The sequence below is a fragment of the Spea bombifrons genome, chromosome 9 (genome assembly GCF_027358695.1).
Source record: "Spea bombifrons isolate aSpeBom1 chromosome 9, aSpeBom1.2.pri, whole genome shotgun sequence".
In the NCBI taxonomy this organism is placed as follows: Eukaryota; Metazoa; Chordata; class Amphibia; order Anura; family Pelobatidae; genus Spea; species Spea bombifrons.
In genome coordinates this window covers 27,981,549-27,994,567 of record NC_071095.1, presented here as the reverse complement: position 1 = coordinate 27,994,567, position 13,019 = coordinate 27,981,549, and the positions used below count along the sequence as shown (strand labels likewise).

The following is a 13,019-nucleotide window of genomic DNA, read 5'->3' as shown; positions in this document are numbered from 1 at the left end:
TTTTGTTAAATCCCCATCACGCACCCAGTTCCAATATGACAGAGATATGACGTCCAAATTAATTTTGCAAAAAATGTTTGGTCCCCAAAAGTAAACCAAGATTCCTGGGGCTTTCGACCAAATATAAGACCACAATACGTTTACGACAGAATAATATAAAATGTATATTTTAATAAGTAAAAAAAACAGTATTTTCACATTATTGAGAGAGGCAGAATTTATTATTTTATGGCATCAGTTATATTCTGTGATTTAAACAAACCAACTGGAACCCACAAGCCATCAACTCTGTAAGCAAGAGGCTCTCATTGGCCACCCAAGATTCCGTTATTTGAATTAGCCAATCGGAAGCTGTAGAAGTTCAGGAGATAGCAAACCACTCTATGTACACTTTTCAAAAAAGCGAAGAAAGGAGGGAGGAGGATAGAGACTTCTTCTTCTCCCAGAAAAGTAATTAACAGTTTCCATTAACTTTAGTAATAATAGTTTGGCACTAAAGGAACATAAACAAAACTACCTCCTTGGTCTTTTAAACATTTTGCAGAGCTGATTTATCCAACTTCTTCTGCTCAGATAGATATATTCCCGGCTGGCTGGCGAACATCCAGAGACAAGTAATCTCAGACCAGCCGTGAACAAAGAAATCCCCGGCTAAGCAGTCAGGAGGGGGGATTTTCCAGAGTAACAAGCTGTATCTTATAAATCTAAGATTATACAGAGACAAACAGACTGATTCTCTAATACATTCTACACAAGAGCCTCTAATACTTTATAGTGGACCAAACAAAGGATCATAGGGGGGGATCAGTGGTAGAAGAAGGTTAGGACCCCCTGTCTTTATGGGTGAGGGAGCTATGGGCACCGAGGACAGGGGTGCATGGTGTAGGAAACAATTAACTTGGATTTGTACATTTTGAATCACATCGGGTTCTGAATGTCCTTTTCCATTCAGTCTTCATTTGATGTGGTGGTGAAACTGTATGACGGATTTCTCCTGCTCTGTGGTCTCTATGGACCCCCGTCGGAGCTTTCTGATCTCGTTTATGGCATCGACTCCGGTGATTCCACGGGCTTTTACTAGATAGCAAGCTAGCATGGTGCCGGTCCTCCCGAACCCGTGCAGGCAATGCACAGCAACTCCCTGGAAAGAGAGGCAGGCGGTTAACCACAATTTTGGGATTTTACCCATGGTACAGCGCTGTGGAATATGAGAGCGCTATGTAAATCAATAATAAAGACAACACATAAGTGTCGAGTACTATGCCCCCCACATACCTCTCCTTTAGCTTTCGCATCGTCCACAATCTTCAGGAAGCTCTTTATCTGCTCCAGGCTGGGCGGACAGAAGTCTACGATACGAATGCGATGGAGGTTGATGCCTGGGCAAGTGTCATGGTAGGGTGGTTTGTGCTCGGTCAGGGTTACCAGGTGCCGTATGCCAACCTCGTACAGATATTCATAGTGGGCAGGGAGCCGCGGCAACGCCATTCCCGCCAGTAACCCAGGTTCCACCCAGGAGAAGTTATGGGGTGGTGTAGAAGACATCTTTACCTACGATGTCAATAAACACATACATTAAGATAGATTAAAAGTAATGTAATGAAGCTTTGGTGGTAGGTAAGTGGAACAGTCTCCTAGCAGAAGTGGTAGAGGCTAATACAGTGATAGGCATATCACTGGGGCACATTGTTTGCTTTAAGGGGTTAAGGACAACCATGGCATTTATATAGTTAAACTCACCCAGTCCCTGTAGATCACAGGGAGGCTCCCTCAGTGCTGTGAGTGCTGCTCCCAGAATGCACTGCTCCTCCGCCTGTACAGAGTACAAATATAGCAAAGTAACCCTAAACCTATACATTGTGGACTCGCACGTGTCACGCCCAATCAGAGTACAGCGCTACGGAATATGATGGCTCTATATAAAGCAATAAATAATAATTATTAACCAAAATATATTATTTTCAGAGGTCAAACACAGTTTTCCTGCAAAATATAACTTTTCAGAGTATAATTCGTATATGAAATCCAAAAATGAAACTGTCAAAGCCTGCATTGAACTGCGTCAGCCCATCTAATATATGGAACAGCTAGAATGTTAACAGAATAGTGGTGGGAGCATGGAACTTGCGCCCAGCTGTAGTGGTACAGCATAGTGCATCATGAGATAGACAGCTGCTCTCTGTCTCATTTATCATAATTTATTATCCTGATGTGGGTTACACATAAAAAGCGACAAATTATATAGTGAACATTGTTATACAGTCGGTAGAATTAGAGGAAGTCACAACACCCCACCCCAAAAACAATCTACAATATCTTTATTGACAAACAATAAAGATATCGTACCTTGGACCAAAGCCCACTACTGAGCCCCCCATTGAATATTACAGGAGGTCTCGCCAACTCGTGCAGCTCCCCCTTATCTTTACAATGGTTTTTGCAATGCCTCGCACACCCCTCAGGCAGTGAAAGAGTTAGGGTCTTTGATACCAGTCATGTGACCTCTGGGGTCTGAACAGAGGGTATAACCCATACACCATACCCCCAACATGCCCTCAAGAGACAACTAACCTGAGACCAACAGCGCACACTCAGCAGAGACCCCTCCTATCGCTGCACAGCCCAGGGACCGTCTGCCAATAGCATGACTTCCAGCTTAAGGGACTGTCTGCCATTTTTAGTAATACATTATAGTAACAGAGATATGCGAAAGCCGCGTTCACCTCACTGGATGAAGAATACGAGATTTCCTGCGATGCAACTCGAATTTCTGAAACTCGACAAGCGAGCCAAATCCATCCAAAACCAGAACTGAGATCTAGTTTAACTTCATAAGAAAAATGGATGAAGCCGTAGAAGCCTCAAGAGAAAATCGAGTCTTTAACTAAACTTAATTCTTTTTATTGCGTCAGCATAGAAGAAGAAGTAAAGTTACATGAGCTTTCGGACCTCCGAGGTCCCTTCTTCCGATAGAATTGTTGTTTACCTTCCTAAATCTCAAATCCATCCCGTGTGTTGTCACAGATTGAGGTGCATCTAGAACCTACGGTGACACCATTTGACATGTCACTTGGGGACTGACTTTGCCAATATCACCAGGGCCGATCCCGCTTACAAACCCTGATGACTCCGGTCAGTTCCAGGTTTATCGGAACTTATCTAGAACAACCCTGCTGAATTTCAGGTTCAGTAAAGACAGCTGTCTGCCCTCCGATTTGGGGGGTTAAGCGTTTAAGCAGATGACGATCAATAGTCATACGGTTATTGTCATACCTGGGAACTATATGGCTGCGGCTACCCGGAGCCCCCTGGCAGAGAGCACCGCTATCAGTGGGCGTGCCAACTGATGTCGCGGGACAGGTCTCTGTTTAAGGGGACATAGGCAGGGAGTGGGGCATATCAGAACATCGACCCGGAGACCCAGAGGAGCTTATTGTGCGGAACTCCAGCTTTGTAGGGTTGTCTCACATTCAAGCTGACATTGATGATAGTACTGAGGGCCATTAGGACAGTCAAACACACTCGTAGATGGCTTCCTTTTAGCGATACAATAATCATCGTATTGGGATGTCTGGAATGTAAGCAAATATCATATGACATTATACACTACAGGATATGGGCATACCCCGATTTAAGGACCATCACTTTATGGACGCTCACGAGTAAGGACATAGCTGCAGCACCGCCATGCCCTTATTTACACGCACTTTGCCAGAACGGACACGTAACAACATCTTGTGTCTTTTGCACATCTTTTGAGCGTTTCGGGTTTTGGGGTGGAAATGAGCTGACGATTGCCGTGCGGGACATACATTGATAAGTGAAAAAAGGTGGTGCTTCTTTTTAAGTACATCTTACACACATGCTCTGGACCCCATTGTGTACGTGGGGTAAGCCTGTACAACGATTCACTTTTTCATCTGAATTCCCTTTAACTTGTGTAAATAAACCCCATTATTCTTCTAAATGCCCCACTCAGTTACACAAATACCCAGCAGTGGGGCACCAAGTCACATCAATAGTCTGGGGAAAGCCCGTGCCACCTTGTGGTCATATCCTATAACGTATTAATGCCATGAAAGAAATCTCTTAACCCAATTTTATGTTTGCTCTTGAAATGCAGAAGTTCTGTATCTTCTTAAGTCTTCACATTCCCTTGAAGATTGGACCCTGGCAGCACTGGGTTAAAACGTTGTTATGGACTTTTTTTTACCCTAAAAACACAGCAGATGCGGGACCGATCCAAGCCGGGACCTGGAACACTCACATGTCTTTATTTCTCTTCGTCACAAAACGTCCCCTGTCGTAAATTGGAAACCCGTTACTGAGCGTTTCCCTTAACTCGCCATGGATAAAGACTCTCAACAATAGGAGTTCAGGTGTCCCGTTGCCTGCGAGCTCCATACTTCTCTGCTCTCTGTAGCCCGAGACCAGTTGCTGACCCAGTTTGTTCCTCCGACCTGCTTTGGGTCCATTCCTGATTCTGTCGCTTTGAGATTTTATCCCTGGGGTCTCTTGTTTGCTTGAGTCTGGCCATCTGATCACCTGGTTTCACCTCACCTTGCTTCTAATCCAGATTTCTGCTGGCCGCATGCCATCCCCTCCTTAGATCTTGGCCCACCATTGACTACTCTCACAAACCTTGAGACCATGACTCTTAGTTTTCATAGAAAAAAGTGCGTGCGCTGGCCCGGTATATGTTAAGCATTACCAAGATTTTATTGGTTAGTTTCAGTTTGTTACGGACCCTTTCATCCATTTTCAAATGTCTAAATCCAATTAGCGTATGTGATGTTTTATAAGAGAGACCGGTAAAGACAATTCAAAGCCCAGAACCATATAGTGAAACTTTTTTTCCTCCCTATTTTTTTTTTTTTCATACATTTCAACAATTATGTCAGATTCTTTCAACCATATAATTTCACAAACTTTCTAAATGCCAAATAGATGGATGATTTACAGGGCTCGCTTTAGCTCTGAAAGGGTCAAAAATGATATATTTTTTATTTGGTCTGTTACAAAATATCCATTTAGTGCTAGTTTGCAATCCCCCCCACCCCTGCTTTTTACAGAAAAAAGTTAACAGATGGAGCAAATCTATCGTCCTAAACAGTTTGTGATAGATTAGCCAATGTAGACTACGCTTTATCATCAATTCATGTGCTTCCTTACAATTCCCATTTGTCAAATTTCATTTATTTAAAAAGGTATGAACTGTATTGGAAAAAAGGATGGGGTGCAAACGTAAGACAATAAATTCATGCTCCTTCTCCCTCTGAAAAGGGGAATTTTGTGAGTTTCAGTTTGTTTTATTGTGTAATCTGGCTCAGCAAGTTAGGACTGGCATCATTGATTGACTAGCTGTCCTGACCCCTCTATAAATGGTCCAGCCCACAGAGTTAAATCACCCTATGTGTTCCCTGATTAACATTGTGACACACAAAGCGCTGAGGAATGTACCACTTATAACACGGGGTGCTTGGATAACACTATATTCTTACAATCACATTGACTCTTTTTGGAACCTTGTTAAAGTCTGCTCATAATCGTATCTTTAAGGTGTTCAGTAAAGCCCTTATGGGAAAAAAGTACAGTGCATTACAGAGAGCAAGAGATGCGTCTTTGCTAGGAATTTTAGGTCATGTTGAGAAAAACATCGAAAAGAACAGTTAATTTCCTTGGGTGTTAAGAAAAGGGATAAAAGACACACATATAAGAGCTGCGGTCAGAATGGGAGCAGCCCGGACGACCTCTTCCTAGGGATGTAGCAAACTTCTGGGGCGAAGTGGTTTTCTCAGGGCCGCTTGTCGCAAACCTCTAGAAGTTTCCTTCTCTCGTCGCACGATTCAGGCTATAGCAAAGTGCAGTCGGACTCCTGCTTCTGTCGTGATCTGCGCTCTCCGGAGGCACGACCCGAGGCCTGTGCTCTGGGCTGGAAACAAAAACCAAGATGTATACATTGGATAAATTAAATATTCCAACTAAGCATGTAAGGGTCCCCAGTAAAGAAACAACTTTCCATCCTCTTCATACTGGAAGATCTCTAGAAAGGACCAAATTTTACATTTTTTTTTTAAAAAAAAGCTTTCCCGATAGTTCTTGCTTTAAAATCCTAACAGATAAACAATTTTTTGTTCTGCCGCCTCCTAGATCACGGAGGACTTTGGGTTTTGCGGTCTCTAAAAGTAAACACCATACAAAATCATAGAGATGCTCTGTTGGCCTCACTAAGACAATGAGACTTTGTTCAGCGTTTAAACCCTTTCTATGATCTTTTTCTGTTAAGAATCAGTTGAAGCCACCAGGAAGTAGCTACACAGAAGACCTTTTATCTGCTAAAACATAGCTTTGAATATGGTCAGAATACGTGCCTATAACACGATCATCTCTCTATAAAGCAGAAAAACATGCCTAAATCCGGTTTCCCACACCAGCAGGAAAACACTAAGGTGCGGCGATTGGTAAAAGAAGCCTTACAACGTCCCCCTGGATCATATAGTATTTCTCACATTTCAAGGCCATGCACTCGTTAACCTGAAGTTTCTCCTGTTTTCCTCTTACCAACGCAACCTACTCAGGGTCACGTCCGCATGGGAGGGAGATTAGAGACATTAATGAGAACAATTTTATGTAACTTGGTAAATGATTTGTAAGAAAAGCCAGATTAAGCACAGGGTTCTCGATCAGCGTTGGGTTTATCTGGGCTGTAGCTTTACGTTGACTTTTCCGATAACCCGTGTGTTTCTTACAGATGATGTCTGCATCTCTGGGATCACAAAACTTTCTCAGTACAATGTGAAGCTGCTCATCGTTAATGTACGGTGCTCTTATGGCAAGGTGGCGCTTAAACATATCACCCTGCTCAGGAGATACCACCCGAGTATGGGCTTATTGGCGAACCGACATGATGTCAGTTGATAAAGCTGTCGGCGTTACCTGCTGAGGCGGCTGGGGGTGCTCCTGCTGGGGTGGTAGGGGCTGCTGTTGCTGCTGCTGGTATTCCTCTTGCTGCAGCTGCTGAGCCAGCTCCAGATCACTCATGGCCAGTGGACCTTGCTGCTGTTGTTGCAAAGACAATGCAATCATGTAATCCTGGAACAGAAAAGGTCAGATTTGGACGACTACACCTCTTGTGCAAAGCTCAGGAGACTCAGAGTCCAACTAAACTCTGGTTGATTTAGAGACAGGGCCAACCAGAGTTTTCGTAACACGTTTCATTTGCTTATGACACTTTTTATAGCTAACCATGAGATCTGTTCCTCTCTGTCAAAGACCAATAGTTTTTCTCACCTCATGGCATTGCTTCTGAAGACCAAGGTCAATGGTTAGAAGGTATTTTTTGTCTGGATAATGTCTTTATCAATGAACCTTTAAACATCCTAAACTTGACCTTCTATATTTATGATGGCACTGGTCTGAAGCTGGATTCCTTGGGCATTCATCAATATTAACCCTTTACCTGATCGACCTGCCTCTGCTGCAGCTGCTGGGGGTTGCTGAAGGAAGCCTCTTTTTCCAAACGTGGGATCAGATGGAAATTGGAGTCACAAAAACAGCTGTCTCCTTCCACATTGTGCAGACTTTCCCAGATCACCCTCTCCTCTTGAAGAAACCCTTGGTCGGTGACCAGAAGATACAGATGGCCCTTCAAAGACAATGTTTCGTAATGCACAATTTCAAGAAGAACCGGATTAAATCTTCCAAAAAAACCATAGACAATTCATTAAATATTTAATACCTCTACAAGATTTAAAGCCAAGCTCCTTCTGATACAACTATTACTACAAGGCACACCCTGTGGGACCAGTTGATATTCTAGCTTTCCATCTTTGTCCATAAAATTGTCTTTTTACATGGCATATTATTATTGTTTTATTTATATTGTGCCAACAATTTAAGCAGAAACGGATACATTAGAGAAAAAGAGCCCTGCTCGCAAGCTTGCATGTGATGGCGTCAGGATCCTCTCTGACCTGGTCTACCAAGTCTGCCCTGTGGACCTCACCTTGTGCTTTATAAGTGTGCTGAAGTGGTTGTTTCGGAAAAAGACGCTGAGTTCTTCTTCTTTCACAGCGCCCATTAACTCACACAGTCCGTGGTAGGTCAGTTGCGCGGCAGTAGATTCCAGGTACTGTTCTGCGATGAGGCCTATGAAAGACAACCAGGAGGTTGTCCAAAGAATTCCATCAGTGCATCTTATTGTAATACAGCTATTAGAATCAGAATGTTAATTAGATCTATAGTTACTAATGGTCGCATGATCGCACCATGGGCGCTGGTATTTAAAAGAGCTTGTTGGAAGTCATAGCAAGTTCATCTTACCCTCCGTGACCAGGTTGGGGTCATTCGAATGCTTGCATGTAATGATTTTCTCCACCAGTTGGTTGTAACTCAGTTTTCCTATGGCCTTGACAGCCTCCTCGCTCTGCAATGCACCAGATCACAAAAGAGTTAAAAATAAAGAATCTACCTGCAAGGTCACGCTGACCACACACAGTTCTAGAACAAATGACCGAATGACGCCAAGTGAAGAATTATTCACTCTCCGTATTATGTGATTTGTTGAAGAGCTGCGTTTCAGGACACGTTGTTACAAAGTAAAAGTCAGTAGGGTATTCTGTAAGTCAAAGAAATAGAGACACCGAGCAAGGGTCTACATATTTCACAGGGACCACAGCAGCAAGTCTGCTCCTGAAGCCCGTGAGCTGCAGGATGTTCAACATTCTTAACATCTCTATTACTGTTCACAACTCTACTATCCTACCAACTGACAGAGTTTGGTGCTTTGGTGTCACCCTCGACTCTGCTCTCTCCTTCATCCCTCACATCCAGTCCCTCACCAAACCCTGCCGCCTCCACCTGAAAAACATCTCGCTAATCCAACCATTCCCCACACAAGAGACAACCTAAATACTAATCCACTGACCCCGACCTATCCAAATACACTCCCTTAAAAAAAATCTAACCCCCCCCCCAAAACAATAACTACCTGAGGATCCACCAGCCATCCGTGATACAAAGGAATATTTAGAAGGTCAAACACTATACACTCGGGAGTGTATTCAAAGTCCTGAACCCCGGTAAACCGCACGTTAACATCCAGCCCGGTGGAGAGTTTGGGAAGAACGGTCATTGCATCATTAACGTTCTGAGAGAGAGAAAACACGCATTAATAAACAAAAGTAGCACTTTCAGCGTGTCCAGAATCAATTTTCCTTTAAACAGCACAAAAGCTATTTTCTGTATATTTAATTTATTTTGAATCAAAGATTTTTTTTTAAAATCAGATTGTATTCCAAAAATAAATCTGTATTTAGACAAAAACACCCCCTGGCTGGGTTATGTGGTTCAGCAGGTCGGGTTCGCTCGGTTTGTGTTTTGGGTTGAGTTTTAGATGTTTATACTGTAAAGAGTGTTGGTAGCCATAGGCAGAACTATAACCCCATCAACGTCTGACCTGCTGGAAGTTCAGCTGCAGGGCTTCAGAATTTTCTTGTGGTTGAATAGATAAAATGCAATCTCCTGCATGAATAAAGGGGGAAAAAATATTCACAAATGTTATTAATAATACTTTATTTTATTTAACATATAGAGTTGCAGGAAAAACACAGTTTTACATTGAACTAACCTTGGAATGGTGTGGCTTTAGCTACTCTTATCAGTAGTAGAGACAACCTTATTGCCACTACAGCACTTGCTAAACCCATAGAAATGGAATGGAATTAAACAGCGAAAGACCCCATGTCAGGTTGGATCCCCCATTACGCTCAACGGAGGATGTCACAATTATTACGCCATTAATAAGCACCCTTTGTAACGGGGGAGGAGGGTTCCCTGTTACCCCTTTCTAGAGGCAAGTAAAACAAGACCAACCATCTAAAGCTCTTACCAAGATGGGCCATCAGCTCCTCCGAGGTGATCACCTCTTTCTGGGGGGCCAGCTTGACCTACAAGGATGAGACAATTGGTTTATTGATTGGACTCACAGACCAGGCTGATGGGGCAGTAAAGTACATTAACTGTAATGCGCACTTAGGAGTGCATTAATAATATATAGTATTGAACTGCACAATAATACGTTATGAGACAGAGTCATTTATCAGTGTGTGAGCAGCATTGTAAAAAACTGTTTGTAAAGCGTGTGTGTGCAGCATATGTTATGTCTGTAAACACAAAACCTGTTCTTCCGGGCCATTCTACGAGACTCAAATTGTATTATAAAGTCATCTGGATTTGGAACAGACCTGAAATCATGTTCGTAATGCATTAACCTCAAAGCTGGTATCTCTTCTAATGTCGGGGTATGTAGCATACGAACGGTTATAGAACTACAACAGCAGCTATGGAAATACCAGTGTGACTAGCCAATCATCATCAGAACATCATGGGAACTAAGTCTGTTGAGGACTACATGTTCCGACGATGATCATCCAATCACTTGTCCAAACCTATGACTAGACACAGTCCACAGTGTTCCAAAACCTTACTCTATGCTCAAAATAAAAAAAGAATGATGCTGTTTAAGCTGTAACACGATACCTTCCATCGCAAGAAGAGAATGTTCATGATGGCCAGAAGAGGACATGGTCCATTTTCACTCTGAGTAATAATTGGCGTCCTCTCCCCTTTCCAGTTTATCCACTTGACGAAGTAGTAATCGGATCCAGCCTCGTCCCCCGGGGGCTTGGATGCGGCAGCCTCCGACGCCTCCTCGCAGGGGCTAATACTGCTACTAGAGCACAGCAGGTTCTGTAAGGATGGGTTTTCCCCTTGAGGGCCATCTTCTGAAGGACGATTGCTCTCCGGCTGCTCCGTCTCGGCAGACACAGACTGCTCTGTAACTCTGCTGAAGTCTGGCGCAGACTCGGATGTACTCTCTTCTGCTCCTCTGTCTGGTTCAGAGGTACTTTGTGTGCTGCTAAGAGCAGAGGACTCGCTCTGATTAGAAATATCTTCATTAATACCTAAATCCGAGTCCCTTTCCTTCGTTTCCAAGCTTTCCATCTCTGCATCCTGGATCTCAGCACTTTCCCCGCTTTTGTTTTCGTGACTCGTCAATTCATGATTGTCCGCCACGGTGCCTTCAATAGTGGTTTCAACTCTTTGGTCCATTTTGGAATCATTAACAGTGGACTCCATCGAGCACAACGAAAAAGGGATTTCTTAGAGCGTTTAAAGGTTTCTGCTACACCGCCTCAATATAAAGTAATGCGTATAAAAGAAGAAAAAAATACTTATTTCTTCTAAAAGAGTCAAAAAGGTAGTTTTTTGTCGACCCAAAAATATATGCATTCAAATATTATTCCAAAAGTTTTCTAATAATATTTTAAAATATATAATTAAATAGAATATCTCAATAAATCAGCACTCTCCTTGGTCCAAAAAAACAGTTTTGCAGGGAAACAAACTGTATAAATCGATGGCTTTTATTTAAAAAAAAAAGGCCCTTATTATTTCTCTAAAGTTGGGTACAAAAAAAAATATTTCAAAAACTAATTGCAGGTTAAATAAATATTTAACCCCCAAGAAATTACATGAAAAAGAGCAGAACTCCAGGTATTATTTTATGGGGAAAAAAAAGCTAGAAAAAATAATGTGCTTTCCTAAAAGTTGTTTACTTGGCTTTAGTGTCTTCCGCGTTGAGCCATTAATTTTTAAAGATGTGCAATCAGAAAAGCTTTCACAAGAGGCTCTTCTTCGTCCTGAAATTAGCCAACTACCAGCGGTCTTCTAGAATACTTTTTAGTAGAATTCTTTTTTTTTTTTTTTTTTTTGAACCTAAAAAAAATAAAAAAAAAACAAATTGTATTTTTTGAAAAAATATTTTTTCACAAATGTGGGCACACAAATACATTTTTTTTTACTAATTTCGACACCTTTGTTTCAATTCTGACTATTGTTACTATAGCAACCTGTCATTTTCTATCAGATCCATCACTGAACACTTCATATTAGCCAACGTAGATTTTAAAAAATATTGTGTAGATTATATTATATTATATATATATATTTCCATTATTCTGGTGTAGACGTATCGGAGTCCCCGTCTAGCCTTGCTTGTGTCGTGCAGCACACTGGTACCGAGTATCACCATAAGCCTATCAGCACATAGGCTTCAAAGTAATATTATTATTGGATGAGTCACTGAGTTTGCTTGTTCCTGACCAGGAACAGCTGTGTATCGAGCTAGTCGTTCTCCACATATTAAGCAATAGACGTTCAAACATTTCACCCGCGTCGGGCGTGAGTCATACATGGCCCTATTTTTATCAAGAATAAAGCAGGCCTGTGATTGCCGCGTTAGATGCCACGCGAAATGCGCCAGGCGTATTTCCATTCCCCATTTTTTGTGCTGAGCCTCCCTGCTGCGCTGCCATTTGATGAAATTCTGATAACAAAATATATACACCAATTAAAATAGCTTTTAATCGGATGCCTACACAGAGACCTGCCTATTTCCTATGCATTGTTCATTGACCAAAAGATTCCACCGGTTTCTATGGCAACCGCCCCAGGTAGCGCATCAATTTGTCACTTATTTGCTTTGGTTTGTTGAATTTATATGATGGGCATCATATATATATGTGACACAACGTAAATAATAACAAGATTACCAGTGCTGCAAGAACAATTTAGTGATGAAACATTATGACATCATACCGCCGCTATGTAATACGGGTAGAGCGTGGTGTGACGTCATGGCAATATCTTGCCTGCACTAATAAACGCTGCGTTTGTAAAAGTATATAAAATGTTAATCTATTTAAACATCGGAGAGGTAACATTGTTTCTAACCCTAGAAGGGTGGAACTATGTTGCAGTGACACATTTGGAGACTTATGTTTCATACATGGTGTTACGAGTAGGGGCTCACGGCTCATGGGCTTTATTTCAAAGCCTAACAAAATAAAGGCCTCTCATCCCAAAATTATCTATACATCCCTAGCAAATGTATACATTTTACCGGACCATCTACCGCCGTCGAGAGGGGATTAATCTGGTCCCCCTCGTCCTGGGAG

General features: G+C 42.2%; 2 protein-coding genes across 2 annotated transcripts; both read right to left on the bottom strand.

Annotated features, from left to right (window-relative positions):
• Window positions 1-907: 907 nt before the first annotated feature.
• On the bottom strand, window positions 908-2,625 carry DUSP23 (dual specificity phosphatase 23). The gene is made up of 4 exons (XM_053474761.1): window positions 2,572-2,625; window positions 1,741-1,813; window positions 1,276-1,551; window positions 908-1,141 (listed from the first exon to the last, which is right to left on the bottom strand). Exons 3-4 carry the CDS (start codon window positions 1,543-1,545, stop codon window positions 956-958), a joined length of 456 nt encoding a protein of 151 aa, XP_053330736.1. The 5' UTR covers window positions 1,546-1,551; window positions 1,741-1,813; window positions 2,572-2,625; the 3' UTR covers window positions 908-955.
• A 2,355-nt stretch (window positions 2,626-4,980) lies between these two features.
• MINDY1 (MINDY lysine 48 deubiquitinase 1) lies at window positions 4,981-11,254 on the bottom strand. Its single transcript, XM_053474755.1, has 9 exons — window positions 10,540-11,254; window positions 9,890-9,947; window positions 9,458-9,522; window positions 8,990-9,148; window positions 8,323-8,425; window positions 8,006-8,148; window positions 7,460-7,645; window positions 6,937-7,092; window positions 4,981-5,932 (listed from the first exon to the last, which is right to left on the bottom strand). The coding sequence occupies exons 1-9, from the start codon at window positions 11,137-11,139 to the stop codon at window positions 5,852-5,854; spliced, it is 1,551 nt and encodes a 516-aa protein (XP_053330730.1). The 5' UTR covers window positions 11,140-11,254; the 3' UTR covers window positions 4,981-5,851.
• Between the last annotated feature and the right edge of the window lie 1,765 nt (window positions 11,255-13,019).